Source organism: Stegostoma tigrinum, chromosome 5 (genome assembly GCF_030684315.1).
Source record: "Stegostoma tigrinum isolate sSteTig4 chromosome 5, sSteTig4.hap1, whole genome shotgun sequence".
Taxonomy (NCBI): domain Eukaryota; kingdom Metazoa; phylum Chordata; class Chondrichthyes; order Orectolobiformes; family Stegostomatidae; genus Stegostoma; species Stegostoma tigrinum.
In genome coordinates this window covers 86,671,947-86,688,263 of record NC_081358.1, presented here as the reverse complement: position 1 = coordinate 86,688,263, position 16,317 = coordinate 86,671,947, and the positions used below count along the sequence as shown (strand labels likewise).

The following is a 16,317-nucleotide window of genomic DNA, read 5'->3' as shown; positions in this document are numbered from 1 at the left end:
ATGTTTTCACCCAGAAGGTGGTGCATGTATGGAATGAGCTGCCAGAGGAAGTGATGGAGGCTGGTACAATTACAACATTTAAAAGGCATCGGATGGATATATGAATAGGAAGGGTTTGGAGAGATATGGGTCAAATATTGACAAATGGGACTAGATTTATTTAGGATATCTGAATTGGCATGGACGAGTTGGACAAAAGAACCTGTTTCCATGCCGTACATCTCTATGACTCAATACATAATGTACTCCCTTATCATCTTTGTCCTGCCCAAATGCATTGCCTTGCATCTATCCAGATTGAATTTCATTTGCCACTGATCAGATCAGCTGACCAGCCCGTGTGTATCCCCTTTAACCTAAGGTTATCCTCCTCTGAATTTACCTCACCAACAATTTTTGTATCATCTGCGATCATACTGATCAACCCTCCAAATTCAAGTCTAAATCACTAATATTCACTACAGACTGCAGGAGCCCCCCAACACTTAAATGTATGGAACCCCATGGGAAGAGACTTCCAGACAGAAAAAAATCCCTTAACTGTCAGTGTCAACCAATTGTGTATCCAATCAGCCAAATCTCCTCAGATTCCATGGGCATTTATCTTAGTAATCAGGTTCCCATGTAGGACCTCATCAAAAGCCGCTACAGTCCAAGTAGACTGCATCAAAAACATTGCCCTCACCCACACACCTGATCACCTCTTTGAAAAATTCAATCAAGTTGGTCAGACATGACATCCCCTTCACCAAACCAATGCTGACTGTTGTTAATTTTCTCCAAATGCAGACTAATTCTGTCCCTCAGAATTGCTTGTAATATTTTCTCCACGACTGACATTAGACTGACTGGCCTTGCCCCCTTCTTGAATAGCAATACCACATTGGCTGTCCTACAGTCATCTAGCACCTCTCCTGTGAGCAAAGAGGAATTGAAGGTTTTTGCAGGTGGCCCTGCTATTTCATTCCTTGAGTGACCTGGCATATAGTTCATCTGGCCCTGCGGATATATCTAATTTTATGTCTGCCAGACTACTCAGTACCTCATTTAGTCAATGCTAATTTCTTTCATTCTGTCATAGACTTTCTCCCTGACCTTTGTGCTCATACCTTCCTTCTCGTGAAGCACATGCTTGAAGAAAATGGCAATGTGTGAAAGTCAAATGGGTTAAGCATTTAATAAAGTGAGTGTGGACTCCAGTACATCAGGAGATACTGCCACAGTCAGTCATGGGTATGGCCTGATTCCAGTCCAGGCATTGGCAACAGCCCATCAGCTGTTTGATCCTGCAGTTCAGATATTGGGCCACAGGCCTCCTCGTGACCACTTGAAAACCGTCCAGCAATAAGATGTTGGTTAGTGACCTGCTGAGAAATTAGGGCATTTGGTCAATAATTAAAAGGATCATTAGGGTTAGTCCATGGTCTCCCAGGGAAAGAAGGCAGCTGAAGACTGGGGATGAGTCCCATTGTACGGGGATGCTGAGAGAATGGTAACGGCGTTGGGGGCAATTGCAGGTATTAGGGTGGGGTCTGATAGCCAAATACATCTGATTGCTGATAGGGTGCTGCCAAACTAACAGGGAGATTCTGGCAAAGTGGGAAATTCCTAACGCCCTCGTTGTTTGATTCAAGGTTGAAGATAATGAAGAGGTAAGCTGAGTGTAGAAGTACATTGCGATTCATTCAGCACTGCTGGCCACTCATTACCACAGTGGAGACAGTACTGACCAATGCTGTTTCCTCTGCCCAGGCTGCCTTGTTCTCTGTAGGGGCCTGTTGTTGTGGTCAGCAAAGAAGAGGGTTCGACCTTCTCTCCATCGCCAGTCCACCAGCACTTCCAGATCATTCTCTATTAACCAAGGAGAAAGCTTAGATTCTTTGTTGGCACCTGGTCAGAGTTCAGAGGCAAGCACCAGAGTGTGACAGATAGTTTGAGGTTGCAGCCTGTGAAGTGGTAACTAGCTGGGCCAGAGCCGTAGAAACTTGGTAATTCCAGCAGTGGTGAGCCACTTGCATCTCCGTTACAATGTGATCCATGAGTAACGCACTTTAATGACACCGTGAGAAGTGTTGGATCACATGAGATCACTCACCCCAAGCTTTGGGAATGATGAAAGTCACTCTCCACCACTCTTTAACTTCAAATGAGAAAATCCCCACCACCGTTTTAGCAGATTACCAAATGAGCTGCAACCATGGATGCGATGTGTGCAATACAATCCTGAACCATTTGAATAAAGTGCTGGAGAAGCAGGTCTGACAACATCTGTTGGCTGAGAAACAGAGTTAACTTTTCAAGTCCAATGTGACTTTTCTTCAGAACACCTTCAGAGCTTTAACTCTGTTTTTCTCTCTCCGCAGATGCTGCCAGACCTGCTCAGTTTCTCCAGCACTTTTGGTTCTTATTTCAGATCTCTGGCATCTGCAGTATTGTGCTTTTAAAACATTTTCACAATGTTTTTCACCTTGACCTTCTGCACACAAACATGCACTCTGTGACTATCAGCGTTGCGATTATATGCCCCATGAAGGTACATCATTCGTTTGCATTTCCATAAATAAATCAGACCGAGACCTCCCAAAAGTGAATGTGTCAGGCTAGGTGAGACATTAAACCTTAAAAATATTCAACCCACCTTTCATCCACTCACTTACGCAGTTAACAGAACTGGAATAAATAAAGGATGGCCAAGTCAACCAAATTAAGTATTTCAATGAGGCTGGTCATCTTTGATTTATGTTTGACCGGTCCAAGTTTCCCAAGCCTGAGGCAAGTCAGCAGCTAAAGGGCTGTGGGGAAAAGTTAGCATCTTCCCATTGACCGCTCTAGCCAATCCCACAAGAAATACTCCTCCATACAGAGGCTCCACAGTCCCACAAACAATGACAAGCAACTTACCTGCAGGATCAACCAGATGGACATCTAGGAAGGGAACTTGTCAAAGGGATGCACACCTTAAAAACAAGAATCTATAACACACAGAGAAACAAAATTGTCTGTGCTTCCTGTCCTATAGAAACGTCTGTACATCTCACCCTGTCCAGTGCATAGCCCTGAAGCATATCATTATGCTCAACTGGACTATGTCTGTTTATACTGTACAGCACAGCCCCTAACTTATGTCACCTAACCCTATCAGCATTCCTTGCTTTTTCTTTCTCCATTGTGCACTTCTGTCTTTTCTTTAAGTATATCTTTGCCATTTGTAGCAGCTACTCTTTCCTAGAGATTCCACATTCTTAGGTAATGAAGGTCCTCCTGAATTCCCTCTTGAAATTTTTAGTGACTGTCTTGTAGTTATATTCTCTACTTTCAGACTTTTTAAGAAGTAGCAAGACTGGGCTGGATTATAAACTGAAGGTTGGCTCCATACGGTGAGGGGAGACAGCAACTCCCCTCATCCCCTTCGCTGTCCAGAGGCCACAGGGAAAACCATGCCACCCATTACATTTTATAGTGATGTCAGTGAAGGTTCAGAAAAGCAGTGAACTTTGAGGAGAGAGAACAAGGTAGATTGAGATGTTAGTTGAAATCACCTCAGGATGAGAAGTCATTCAGTCCAGATGCAGGAAAGCACTGAGAAAATTAGCAGGAGAGAATTAGGAATACAAGAGCACTAGAACGAGGTACAATGATCAAAGAAGAAAAATATTAAAGTAAGGAATGCAACCCAAGTCAGAACTTGGCTACAAAAGCTACACTGCCACTGCAAGTTTCAGGATGTAGTGAAAGGGTATATCCAAACAAGGAGGCATCAGTTGTGTGGAAAGGATTATTTTCAACTCTCAGCTAGAGCCTACAACATTGGTCAAATTAGACAAAAAAAATCAATAAAATCAGAAGTACTTCATACCATTTTACATAGACTTCTGAACGGGAAGGATAAAATCTGATATTTCCTTGGTAACAAAATATTTATTTCTTGGAGGATAAATGCTTACTGAATGCTGGAGGAACCTGTATTTTTCCAGGAGAGTGTGTGTTGGCGCCAGAGCCCCGTTCTTTTGCTTCAGTTCATCCTGTCAATAGATAATGACAATTGTCTGTTAGCACAGACAAACGTTTTCCAGTGTAGGGAATTAACAAACCTCAGAAGGGCATGAACAGAATAAGTGAACTGGGCAGATCTCTGATAAAGCTTTTGATTGTCTGACTCAGTATTTCCTTGTGTGGCCTAGTATCACATTTTGCTTTATAATGCTCTTGTGAAGCACCTGGAGACATAGAACATAGAACAGTACGGCACAGAACAGGCCCTTCAGCCCACAATGTTGTGCCGACCATTGATCCATGTATGCACCCTCAAATTTCTGTGACCATATGCATGTCCAGCAGTCTCTTAAATGACTCCAATGACCTTGCTTCCACAACTGCTGCTGGCAATGCATTCCATGCTCTCACAACTCTCTGTGTGAAGAACCTGCCTCTGACATCCCCTCTATACTTTCCACCAACCAGCTTAAAACTATGACCCCTCGTGTTAGCCATTTCTGCCCTGGGAAATAGTCTCTGGCTATCAACTCTATCTATGCCTCTCATTATCTTGTATACCTCAATTAGGTCCCCTCTCCTCCTCCTTTTCTCCAATGAAAAGAGACCGAGCTCAGTCAACCTCTCTTCATAAGATAAGCTCTCCAGTCCACATCTATTATTTTTGAGGCAGACTGCCTCTAAGTCATTGTTTTTGGCCATTTTTTCCCACCGATATTCCTTCACCATTGCTTCTGATATAAAATCTGACACACCATAAAACGTGAGTTGTTAAATTGGCTCAAAAACTGACATTAATAACTTATGCTGACTGCTTAAAGAATTACACCTCTATAGAATAGTGTCTCAAAACCAGGTGGAATACAGTGGCCTAAATCTTCCAATCAGTAAGAACATCAAGTGACTGATATAGATCGGAGAGAAAACTAAGCCCTTAACTGCACATGATTTTTCTGGCCAAACTTTCTGATAAAGGATCCTGAAGAATTCCCTTAATGGAAGAATCCATGCACGCAGCAGCCAAGAGAATCTGCCCCATTTTTTTATGGCACTACTTATTGTATTCCAGTAAGTGTCAAACAGTCCATGCATTAACTGCTTGGAACTTCTGTGCCGTTAAATGAATCTAAAGACCCTCATCCCCAAAGCTTCTCAGTGTGCTGGTGAATTTGTGATTGAGTGAGTGTGTCAGTGATTATACAGGTGTGAATGGGTAGGTAAGCGGATGGGGTATTAGTTGGGAAATTAGCAGCTCGGAAGGTTCGGAGGTGTGTGAGGTGACAACTGGGTAGGATGGGAGTAGTTGTGTGTCATGAGTATGGGAGTTAATTGGGGGTGGGGAGAGGTGTATGGGAACTAATAAGGCGTTTGAGGGAGGAATAAAAGGGCCAATTGTGCACTTATCTAGCAGCTAGAACGGAATTTTTCAGAATGACTATCCAGGTAATTATGTCAGAATGAACCAAAGTCTCCAAATCAAACTCAAGAGCCAGAGACTTTTTGAAAGGCCCCAGGCATCAGGGGAATTCCCCATTGGGGTTCAAACTTCCCAGGTGATTCCAAGAGTGTATGAAAAGCCCTACGTCAACAAATTTTTGTTCAGTCATGTGTTTGCATTTGTACAAATTGACTATGTTTATTTTCCTCATCCAAATACGCTTTTAAAAGGGTTTATCCTTTCTCAGCAATACAGCAAGGCTTCTTCAGTGAGACTGAAAGTTCTTTTCTGTACACATCCATCATCCAATTTAATAGCCATTAGGCTGCAGATAGGTTTGCAGCTCCACACAGACCATTTGATATAATGTCCATACATCAATAAGGAACCTCAGAATGCAGCCTGTTACTAAGTTACAGGTTATTTTATTGTGAATTTTGTGTATTGTCTATTAGGTGAAACTGAAAACCACTTTAATCTATTAATCAGCCGCCAGAAAAGTGCACTATAGGATTGAGAGATTATTGAAACATATTGCAGCTCTTCCTACTGTAGTGGGAAAGCAGTGCTCTCCCAGGATAACAAATCTGCAGGGATGAGTGTTAGAAATATCCAGTAGAATGACAAGTCATTGCAAAACTGCTAGCTATGAGCAATTATGCATTCAATTCATGCTGATATCAAAGAAAGTAAAGAGTTCAGTGACTCCCAGATCCACTAACAGCAAAGAGTGCTGCAGGTCCACAAATGTCTTTTGTGAATTAAAGTGAAGCTGTCAGTGGTCGAGAAGTTATTCCAATAGTGAGCAGCTTGAGGCTTGGGTGGTCTAGAAACAACTATCACACTGAAAGGAAAGTACAGAAGGAATGTCAGATGTAATGATTCAGGTAATGAAGCATTTTGTTTTGAAGAAGAACCATTACAAAGCTTCATTGAACTACTGAATCCAAATTTGCTAGTTCTTACATATTTTAAAACTATATAATCGACATGTTCAGTTTTCCTGTTGGATTCTATGGCAATTTAGATCGCTATGACATACGTTTGTTTCCAGCTCTGTAATACATTTTTCCCCTTTTGAACTTTGTCTCAGTATTTGCACCCACTGGATTGACTTGTTGGTTCAGCGTACTTTAGAAGATTGTTTCTCATATCCCTGCCTTGCTAGCAGAACGAGATTGTGATAAATATGAGAAACCTTTTGAAGTATTTTGGGGCATTTCATAACACTTCTGCACTGGCTATTCGTAGCTACTGAAAAAAAGTTCAGCTCAAAAATTCTATCATCTTTTCCTTTCTTACAATCAGAAGTTTGATGAGCCTCCACCAAATAATCTAACTAGCTATCTTTGACGAATTTTAGGAGAAAGGCCAGGCTTAATGTTGTCATATGTTAAATTTCTGCCATGTGTTGATAAAGATAGAATTAATTATTTTAAGTTCTAACCGTAAAATAATTCTACCGGCATTTGTGAAAATGAGTAACTACGTGTGACTCTGTAGATGTGTATAACTGGATGCACCTTCTTGATAAGCTCAATTAAATTGCAATGCTTGGTGGACCTGGGGACTGGAAACAGCAATTCTCCACACAGCAGGATCTCTTATTGACTTGGTCTCTGCCATCATAGGAAGTCTATCAGGCTGTGAGAGTTGACAGCAGGGCTCCTGTGGGAAAGGATAGCAAATTAGCCGTGAATCACCTTGAACTAGTCTCACACATCCTTTTAGCTGCAGCTCAAGAGTTGAATGAGCATGCAAGGAGAGATCACAAAATAGTTGTAAATCCTACCGATGCAACTGAATATTTTAACCAGCACAATTTTCTCTGCGTGTGTACAGTGAAACCTCCCACAGTTCTTCCCATGTGGACTTGTTCAAATACAGGCATAGTCATCAACTGAAAGTGTTGTAGTCTGGATGCCTTCAACAGAAATACAAATTATTCTGGTAGCCTCTTAAAGTGGCACTTCCTATTAATGTCACGAGTTAAAACTTGCATTTACTACTCTTTTTGTGCTGAGATCAAATTGAAGAATAATTTCCAGGGGGTAAACAGAACAACTTAACGTTAGCAATAGTCTTTGAGCATTTGCGTCAGTAAAATTCAAACCAGATAATAACAAACAAACATCTATTCAATGGTGCAATGTATAGAAGCAAAAAGAGAAAAGAATAAGTTTAATCTAATTAAAAGACTGTTTTGATAGTATGAAAGGTACTTCTGGTAGCTATACTGCTAGTTTGAAAGACACACAATATTCAACTTGGGGCAAATGTACAACACATCAAAACTCTCAAGGTAGTCAGGGTGTTGAATGTAAACCACAACAAGCTACCTTTAATTCCGCTACTTATTTTAAAAAATCCCACAGATAATCACAACGTGATAAGCTTTATTGCATGTCGTAACCAAAGCAACTCAAGTAAGCTGATTAAGCCTCACAATGCAGCTCAGCTATTTCCTGATTAATGGCAAAATTTGGCCATGATTCCAACCAACAGTGCCTGTCTCTGGATATCCAGGGTTCGATCCTTATACATTATTGTTGTCCAGAATTCTGCAGCTGAAGATTTCCGAAGTTGAATTCTTAAAGGATCTTCTGTCTTGTTAAGTTTGTGGTGTAACACTGTTTATGATACTTCTGAAGCTAACAAGTCTGTAGTTTACTTTCTTATCAGGTGTAGCTCCTCCATTTCTTGTTACATTCGGTGTTAACTGTCTGTTCATAACACAGCTTACCCTGTCATTAACTCATTAAATTCTTCTGCAGGGCAGTCTTTAGTGCCCATTTGTCACAAGGCAACTAATTATCAAGCAGATGTTACCTCATCTCTCCCAGGAAATAGTTTTTCTTTAATGCTGCTTCAACTCCTTTCTCCCAGGAATGGTTAATTGCTTTTATTTCTTTTATCTCAGTTAACAGTTTATTCCAGTAAATGTTATTGCCAATTCTTTCAATCTATGAACGGTTATTAAAGTTCTGAAGTTTGCCTATATGACAAAGGGTACAGTCCCAAACCCTCATATTCACACTGAAGTTTTAGCCATGGAGCTGCACAAAGCATCAAAAGTATGCCCATCAGGAAGCCCAAGGTGCACGGAAGTGGAGTTTTAGACCCAAACTTCCAAGATTCAGGTGAAGAAGGCACTTTTGACCATCTTACCTTTATTCTTCCAACAGACTATACAATTGGCCTGAGCTTGGTTCTTTACTTCAGGACTGCTCCCTACAGGTCACTTAGCGATGAAGCCTGCACATGATATCTATCAATGTCTATTTGAAATCTACTATTGCCTGCACACTTTAACAGGAATAATACAGCCTGTTGCCTGTGCTTGCAAACAAGGCACAGATGCATCAGCATGTCATTTAAGCAAATGTGGTATCAAGGAGTCCGTGCACAATAGGTGTCAATGAAAACAGCAAGATATCTCTCCATTTGGTTGGAATCGTACCTAACACAAAGAAGTTTTGGTCGTTCTTGGAGGTCAATCATCTCAGTCCCCTAGGACATTGCTATTTTTGAAGTGATGTCCCTTAGCCTTGATAGAAGATGGTATAACGCTAGAAAGATCTTCCACATGCTAAATGCATTATTTACAGAGAAGCTCAAATTACAAGCAGAAGGACCAAACCTTCCTGAAAAACAGAGGTGTTATGAATTTTCCATGATATTAAATATGAATTTAATTATAATTTCATTGGCTGGACTAACATCAAACTTCTAAAAAAGCTATTTGAATTGATAGAGGATATTTTCACAAAACAAGGAATCCTTAAAATGGCTACCAATGAAAGGCAGCGTCTACAAAGGCCAATAAAGACAATAAAGCCCATTGTTTTAGAGTGGTATTCCTGAATTTCTACCTTATCGAACATAGAGGTACAAAATATGCAGCAACTCTTAACACTGCCAATGAAATCATGGCTAAATTGACTGGAGAAGTGAGCTAACCCAACTTTTGGAATGTACAATGCGTGTTTGAAGCACTTAGAGAGATGTGACCAGGCAATCTTTGAGTGTGTACAAAAGCTGGCAGAATGGATCCACGGGAATAAGACAGTGTTGTTCTGCCTCTGCCCCCGCTCTGTCTCTGTCCAATTCAACAGCCATTGAGTTTGCATCTTGAATCATGTCTACTGTGCACCAGACAGAGAAGTCTACAAGAAAAGCATGTAAATTTCTAAAGCATCATCTCTAGAAGAGGAAAGGAACATGCAGGCTACGGACAACAAAAAAGCCTGCAAATTTCTAGCCATTAACTGTGAACTGACACTTTGATTTTTCATGGTTTAGTATTTGAACAAATTTTCCTACATGAACATTTAATCTGTAAATGTATGCCTTAAGTGCGAGTACATGTGTTGCATTGTGGGATTTGTAGTAACTATATAATTGTCTTCTCAACAACTTCAAGAAGCTCTTAATTACATGGCCAATAATTTGTTGGTAGTTCTCATTTCTGTTTGTGGGTTGTCGGCATCATTGGCAAGGCTAGCATTTGCATCCTATCTGAAATTGCTTATCAACTTGCCAGCCTTCTTTAGAAGGGAGCTAGGAATTAACTATGTTGCTCTGGGTCTAGAGTCACATATAGGCTAGTTGTGGTAAGGATGGCAGGTTTCCTACCTGAAAAGAAATCAGTGATCCAAACGAGCTTTTATGAAAGTGGTTGATTACTTAATGGCCACTCTTACTCAGGCCAGTTTCCAATTCCAGACTTTGATTAATAAGTCACATCTGGGCACCACCAGTAATTATGCAAGGATCTCAGGCCCTGTCCTCATAGGATTTGAATGACTGCCCTCAAAGCATCAGCCTAGGCCTCTGGACTAGCAGTTCAGTGACATTAGCACTGTACCACCATTTCCCTCGCAAAAACTGGAAAAAGATGGGATTATATCAGGACCCTGACCAAATGTTAATTTTCAGAACTTTTTTCCCTGACCCACCCTGCACCCATCCACCTTATACTATCATGATGTTGTCTATTTGCAAAAAAGAGGTTTTCCAGTCGCCAAGACAGTTAACTGCTCATCTACTCAAAGATTTGCCTCATCATTAACCATTTTATTTACTTTGTTAACATTGATCAAACTTATGATATGATACATTGGGTTCTTATGATCCATCATACATGTTGCAGGTGATACTCTGTTATAATTTGAAAAATCTGAATCTTGCTTTGGAAAACCTGAAGCAAACTTTGCACAGTGCCTATAACAACAAATAATGGTGATCAATTGCCAAGAGCTCTTTAGTTTATAAATACTTTGCATGGAGGCAAGATAATTTCATCTCAGTTACTGTAAATATAACAGAAGCTAAAGAATCCAAACTCCAATTCTTCACAAATTATTTGTCTAATTGCTCTGCATTTGTGTAGAAACATTGTGTAAGGTTTTGCACGCCTCATTATCTCCCCCAGTTGGATGTACATCAACTTAACAAAGGGTGAAAGGTTACATGAATTTGCGAAATATTTGTGTTTGATTTCTCTTTATTTTAGTCTAAATGTGTTGAGAAATCAGATTATGCACAATGACCTATTGATCATCCTTCTTAGTAGTAACAATAGCAGGTTCGGAATTGCTACCACAAAGGAAGTGGAAGATTCACCTGTGCTTTTTGATCTTCAGGTGACTGAGTCACTAACATTGAAAAATATATCAAGCAAAATGTAAAGTGAAGACCGTTATTTTTAACAGGCACAGTTACCTTATGAGAAAGACATCTTTTATCCTAATAATTGACTCATTAGAATAAAAAGAGTTACAAGTATCATTTCTTGTAGGAAGCAAGTACTGGGTCTTCAAGGAAGCTACGCTGGAGTTAGGCTATCCTCAGAATGTGGTAGAACTTGGAAGTGGAGTACCCTCGCAGGGTATTGATACAGCAGTGTGGTGGGAAGATGTTGGTAAAACCTACTTCTTCAAAGGAGACAGGTTAGTGCCTGAGCCTATAAAATGTGTGCGATAACTCAAAATGATTAATGTGCTTTTAAGCGCTCGTCCCGATAGCTTATGATAGATGTGTGAAGGCTTCAACAAGAAATTAATGATGAAGGACATTCTTGCAGAAGATTTTGTTCACATCACTTCATTACAGAAATAAGGGTTATTACTCTTTAGGGTTAAGTCTATTGAACTCATCACTTAGTGCACAAACTGAACTCTGGTAGAAGCTTAATCCCTTTGGGATTGCACAGTACAAGTGTGCCATAGCTTTAGGTATTGTCTGTGCCATAGCTTTAGGTACTGTGTGTGCTTGTCAAACATCATCCGTCAATCTCCAATACGATGTTATAAAACATTGGCGAATTCTCAAGCACTTCACAGATCCACATCAGTTGTTCCATTGTGGTTAGGTACAGGTTTCACAATTTAAAAAATAGCATCCTCCTGTCATTGGAGTTAAATATTTTATTTGACACAGCACCTACTTATTTTGAGATGGTTTGCATTATTCAATATCATTCTGCAGCATTAGCATGAATTAACCTCAAGATACTTTTATAAGGTAAATTTTCTACATTGCTAATTGTGTTCTGGACAAAACTAAAGCCCCTCAAAATATTCAGAAGATAGCGTGGAGCCTAATTTTTTTCTTATTTTAAAGGTAAATGTAAGGTGTTGCATTTCACATGCAATTCAATTAGCCAAGCGACTGGATTTAAAAGAAAACACACTTTATTCATCCACTATTGTTAAAATATAATAAAGGAAAGAAAGAATTAGAATAACTGAACCCTACTGGAAAAATTAACAGAATAATAGATACAGTAACTATTACTAATTGAGTATTCCAATGTAGTAATATCCTGTAAACACATGCTTTGAAAAGGACGATCTCGGGAAACAGATTGTATCACATGCAACTCCCATAGCAGGCAGAGAAATCCCAGCTTTTGGCTGGAAATGAAAGAGGGACAAAAAAAGTTTCCAACTCTTCAAGACGATAAAAGCAACTACTGAAAGCGAAACCTAAAACCCTGATTCTGTGGGAGCTCGACCACGCTCATTCAGGCTGCTACTATTGTTCCAAATTAATAAACCCCACTCCGCACTTCCCCAAGGCCTCACAAGCTGTTTACTCACTTACAGACTGTCGCTATCTCTCATGCAATAACTCTTTTAAAAGATCCAGAACAAACCTCTTAAAGCCACAGCATCATCATAATTGTTAAACTGTAGGCTTCAAAACTGACATTGGCATAAGGTATAATTGACCATTGGGCACTCCCTAAGCCTGATATTGAGAGATTTTAGTGAGTTCAAAGAAAATCCATCCATGTGATGTGGTAGTATCTATGAACAGTCCCTCCTCCAGATGCCTCTGCTGGTTAAAGCATGGTGGTAGAAGAGGCCATGAAGGGTACAAGTGCATGCAGTAATCCTGACTTTGCCTGCCCTATTATTAGGGTTGACATCTCAGACGCCTTGCAATTTTGATAGAACTGGGCCAGCTTTTACAGGAGATGTAGCTCATGCTTCCTCACATTCTGGAATCAGAAATCTAGGCAGGTTAAGTTCAAAAGATGTTTAGGATGGTCTATGATAATTATTGGAAATATTTAACTATGTATTTAAAGCTTTTGGATGGCTTTAAGTCTGTTAACACTGGAATAATTGTTCATAAGACTCTATCCTTAAAAGGCAGATATCAATCCATGTCAGGGACCTTGATGCTCTTATTGATTTAATGCCCTAACATCTGCTGAGTCTTTGAAGCACTCCAGTATCCAATAGTTACAGCAATATGGCAACAGTCACAGATTCATTGCTGGATATTGTGTTGATGTGAGGTTTAGGGCTGGGTGCTGTAACAATGTCTGTTTCAGTGCTGGGTGTTATTGCAGTGTCTCTTTCAGGACTGAGTGCTGTAGAACTGCCTGATTTAGGGCAAGTTTTTGTGTTCTACTTTGGTTCGCGACCTCATCTATGCCATGCCAGGCCATCTTGTACACCTGAACACACTATAGTTACATACCCCACCTCCTGGTTGTTGAAGCTTTTAGATATCTGTTCCTACACAAACATATGTACATGGAATAAGAGTAGGCCACTCAACCTTTTGGGCCAGCTCTGCTGATTAATGAGGTCATGGCTGGTCTGATGTTAACATAGAACATAGAAAAGTACAGCACAGTACAGGCCCTTCGGCCCACGATGTTGTGCCGTGGAATAATCCTAATCCAAAAATAAAATAACCTAACCTACATTCCCCTCAATTCACTGCTGTCCATGTGCATGTCCAGCAGTCACTTAAATGTCACTAATGGCTCCGCTTCCACGACTACCACTGGCAAACTATTCCATGCGCTCACAACTCTCTGGGTGAAGAACCTCCCTCTGACGTCTCCTCTATACCTTCCTCCTAACACCTTAAACCTATGACCCCTTGTGGCAGTCAATCCCGCCCTGGGGGAAAGTCTCTGGCTATCGACTCTATCCATGCCTCTCATGTTAACCTCAACTCTACATTCTCACATGTCCCTGTTATTCTTTCATCCCTTTGGTGTCTAACTCCGCCTTAAAAATATTTAAAGATTCTTCACCCACTGCCTTTTGAGGATAGGAATTTCAAAGGCCCACAAACCTTTCAGAGAGAAAATTCCTTCTTTTGTGGCTTGGTCTCAATTTTTTTTGAACCAATACTACGAAGTCTCCGAATCATTTAATTGCTAAACATGCTATTTAAATGCAAGTTGTTGATGCTTTTGCTGTAGCCTAATGTTTTCACTTTTCCAAAGCAGATAGTCAATTGAATATTTTCTTATCATACAAATCCCTGAGAATCAGAATCATTTGCTTGTTCTTCCATGCCTCCTCCAATCAGATCCTTCCTTTGATCTGAAATGCACATGGAATTCAAAATGCAATCTGATCAAAGTATAGACAGCAAGAACATTGAGATGACACGGTGTGAATCTGGATGAACACAGCAGGCCAGGCAGCATCAGAGGAGCAGGAAAGTTTGACGTTTCGGGTCGAGACCCTTCTTCAGAAACCAAGATCATTGCCTCTTTTGATTTTTGTTTTGTCCACTTGCTGACGCAACCCAGTTCCTTACTCCCTTATTTTTCTTAACTACTGGGTGATCTAATAACAGGCAGGCAAACTGGAGGCAAATCATTCAATAGCGTACTAGTGAGCTGTTCTAATGAATAAGCTGGAGCCTCTACCATTATTCTTTTGGCAACAATGCCATAAAATAAATGTTAAATTAACACAGCATACTTTGGCCACAAATTTCCCTGCAGCCATCCCTGTTCTGTCACCATTGTTGCAATAAAGGTGCAGTGCAAATCCCATTTACAGATAATGGCCATGTGCGCTATGACGTTTCAAGTTTTCATCAAAACACTTCTTAAATTTCGTGATGATTCCAGCCTCTCCTGCTCCTTCAGGCATTGGGTTCCAGCTATGCACCACCTCTGGATGAAAAGAGTCTGCCTTTAAATTCCTTCAAACTGTAGAAACATGCAAAATGAGGAGGTGTGGGCTATCTTGCCCATCAAGCCAGCTCTGCCAATTAATATGATCATGGCTGATCATCCAACTCAATGCCAGACTCCCACTTTCTCCCTATTTTTTTTATCCCTTTAGCCCTAAAATCTATATCTAACTCATTCTTGAAAACATTCAATGTTTTGGCCCCAAATGCTTTCTACAGCAGTGAATTCCACAGGTTCATCACTATCGGGGTGAAGAAATTTCTCCTTATCTCAGTCCTAAAAATGGCCAATCCCATATCTTCAAACTGTGACTCTTGTTCCTTTCTCCCTGGTAATTGGGAGCATTCTTCCTCTGTCTATCCTGTCTTGTCCCTTAGAACATCCTTCCCTGATCTTACCTTGTTCTTTGACCCTTATAGTAAGGAGAAAAGTGTCTTCCTGTCGATAACCCTCATAATTTTGTATGCTTCATTCAGATTCCCCCTCAGCCAAACCCATTTCCCATCACTTAGCCTGTAGCCTTGTATTGTATGGCATTCCAAGTGCTAATCTAAATTGTTCTTCACTGTCTTGCACTAATCAGATAATCTGCCTTTGATGCAATGCAAGAAACCTTTGTAAAACGGTTCACAGACAGGCAATCTAAAAACGGTTAAAATTTGAATAACGAACCAGAAAGGACAGCAAATGGGCTCACTAGAAACAAGGGAAAGGCTTGTTGCTCAGATACATATCATCCTCAACAACACTTATTGGCTCATTGCAGAAAGTTGGATCTGTGTCAACTAAACACTAACTTTATTAGTTGAAACAGATATACAATTCACACTTTGATAACAAGGTGTAGAGCTGGATGAACACAGCAGGCCAAGCAACATCTTAGGAGCAGGAAAGCTGAAGTTTCGGGCCTGGACCCTTCATCAGAAATGGGGGAGGGGGAGAGGGTTCTGAAATAAATAGGGAGAGAGGGGGAGGCGGATAGAAGATGGATTGAGGAACAGATGGGTGGAGAGGAGACAGACAAGCCAAGAGGCAGGGCTGGAGCCAGGAAAGGTGAGTGTAGGTGGGGAGGGGAGAAGGGGATAGGTCAGTCCAGGGAGGACGGACAGGCCAAGGGGGCGGGATGAGGTTAGTAGGTAGGAAATGGGGGTGCGGCTTGAGGTGGGAGGAGGGGATAGGTGAGAGGAAGAACAGGTTACGGAGGCGAGAACGAGCTGGGCTGGTTTTGGGATGCGGTAGGGAGAGGAGAGATTTTGAAGCTTGTGAAATCCACATTGATACCATTGTGCTGCAGGGTTCTCAAGCGGAATATGAGTTGCTGTTCCTGCAACCTGCAGGTAGCATCGTTGTGGCAGTGCAGGAGGCCCAGGATGGACATGTCGTCTGAGGAATGAGAAGGGGAGTTGAAATGGTTTGCGACTGG

The 16,317-nt window shown here is 40.9% G+C and overlaps 1 protein-coding gene across 1 annotated transcript in view; it reads left to right on the top strand.

The window, feature by feature from the left end:
* The window catches only part of LOC125452081 (matrix metalloproteinase-16-like), a 233,385-nt gene that overhangs the window by 204,024 nt on the left and 13,044 nt on the right, over positions 1–16,317 (top strand). The window contains exon 8 of the mRNA XM_048530053.2: positions 11,232–11,382. Coding sequence (XP_048386010.1) covers positions 11,232–11,382 — 151 coding nt within the window. The remainder of the gene's footprint in view (positions 1–11,231; positions 11,383–16,317) is intronic.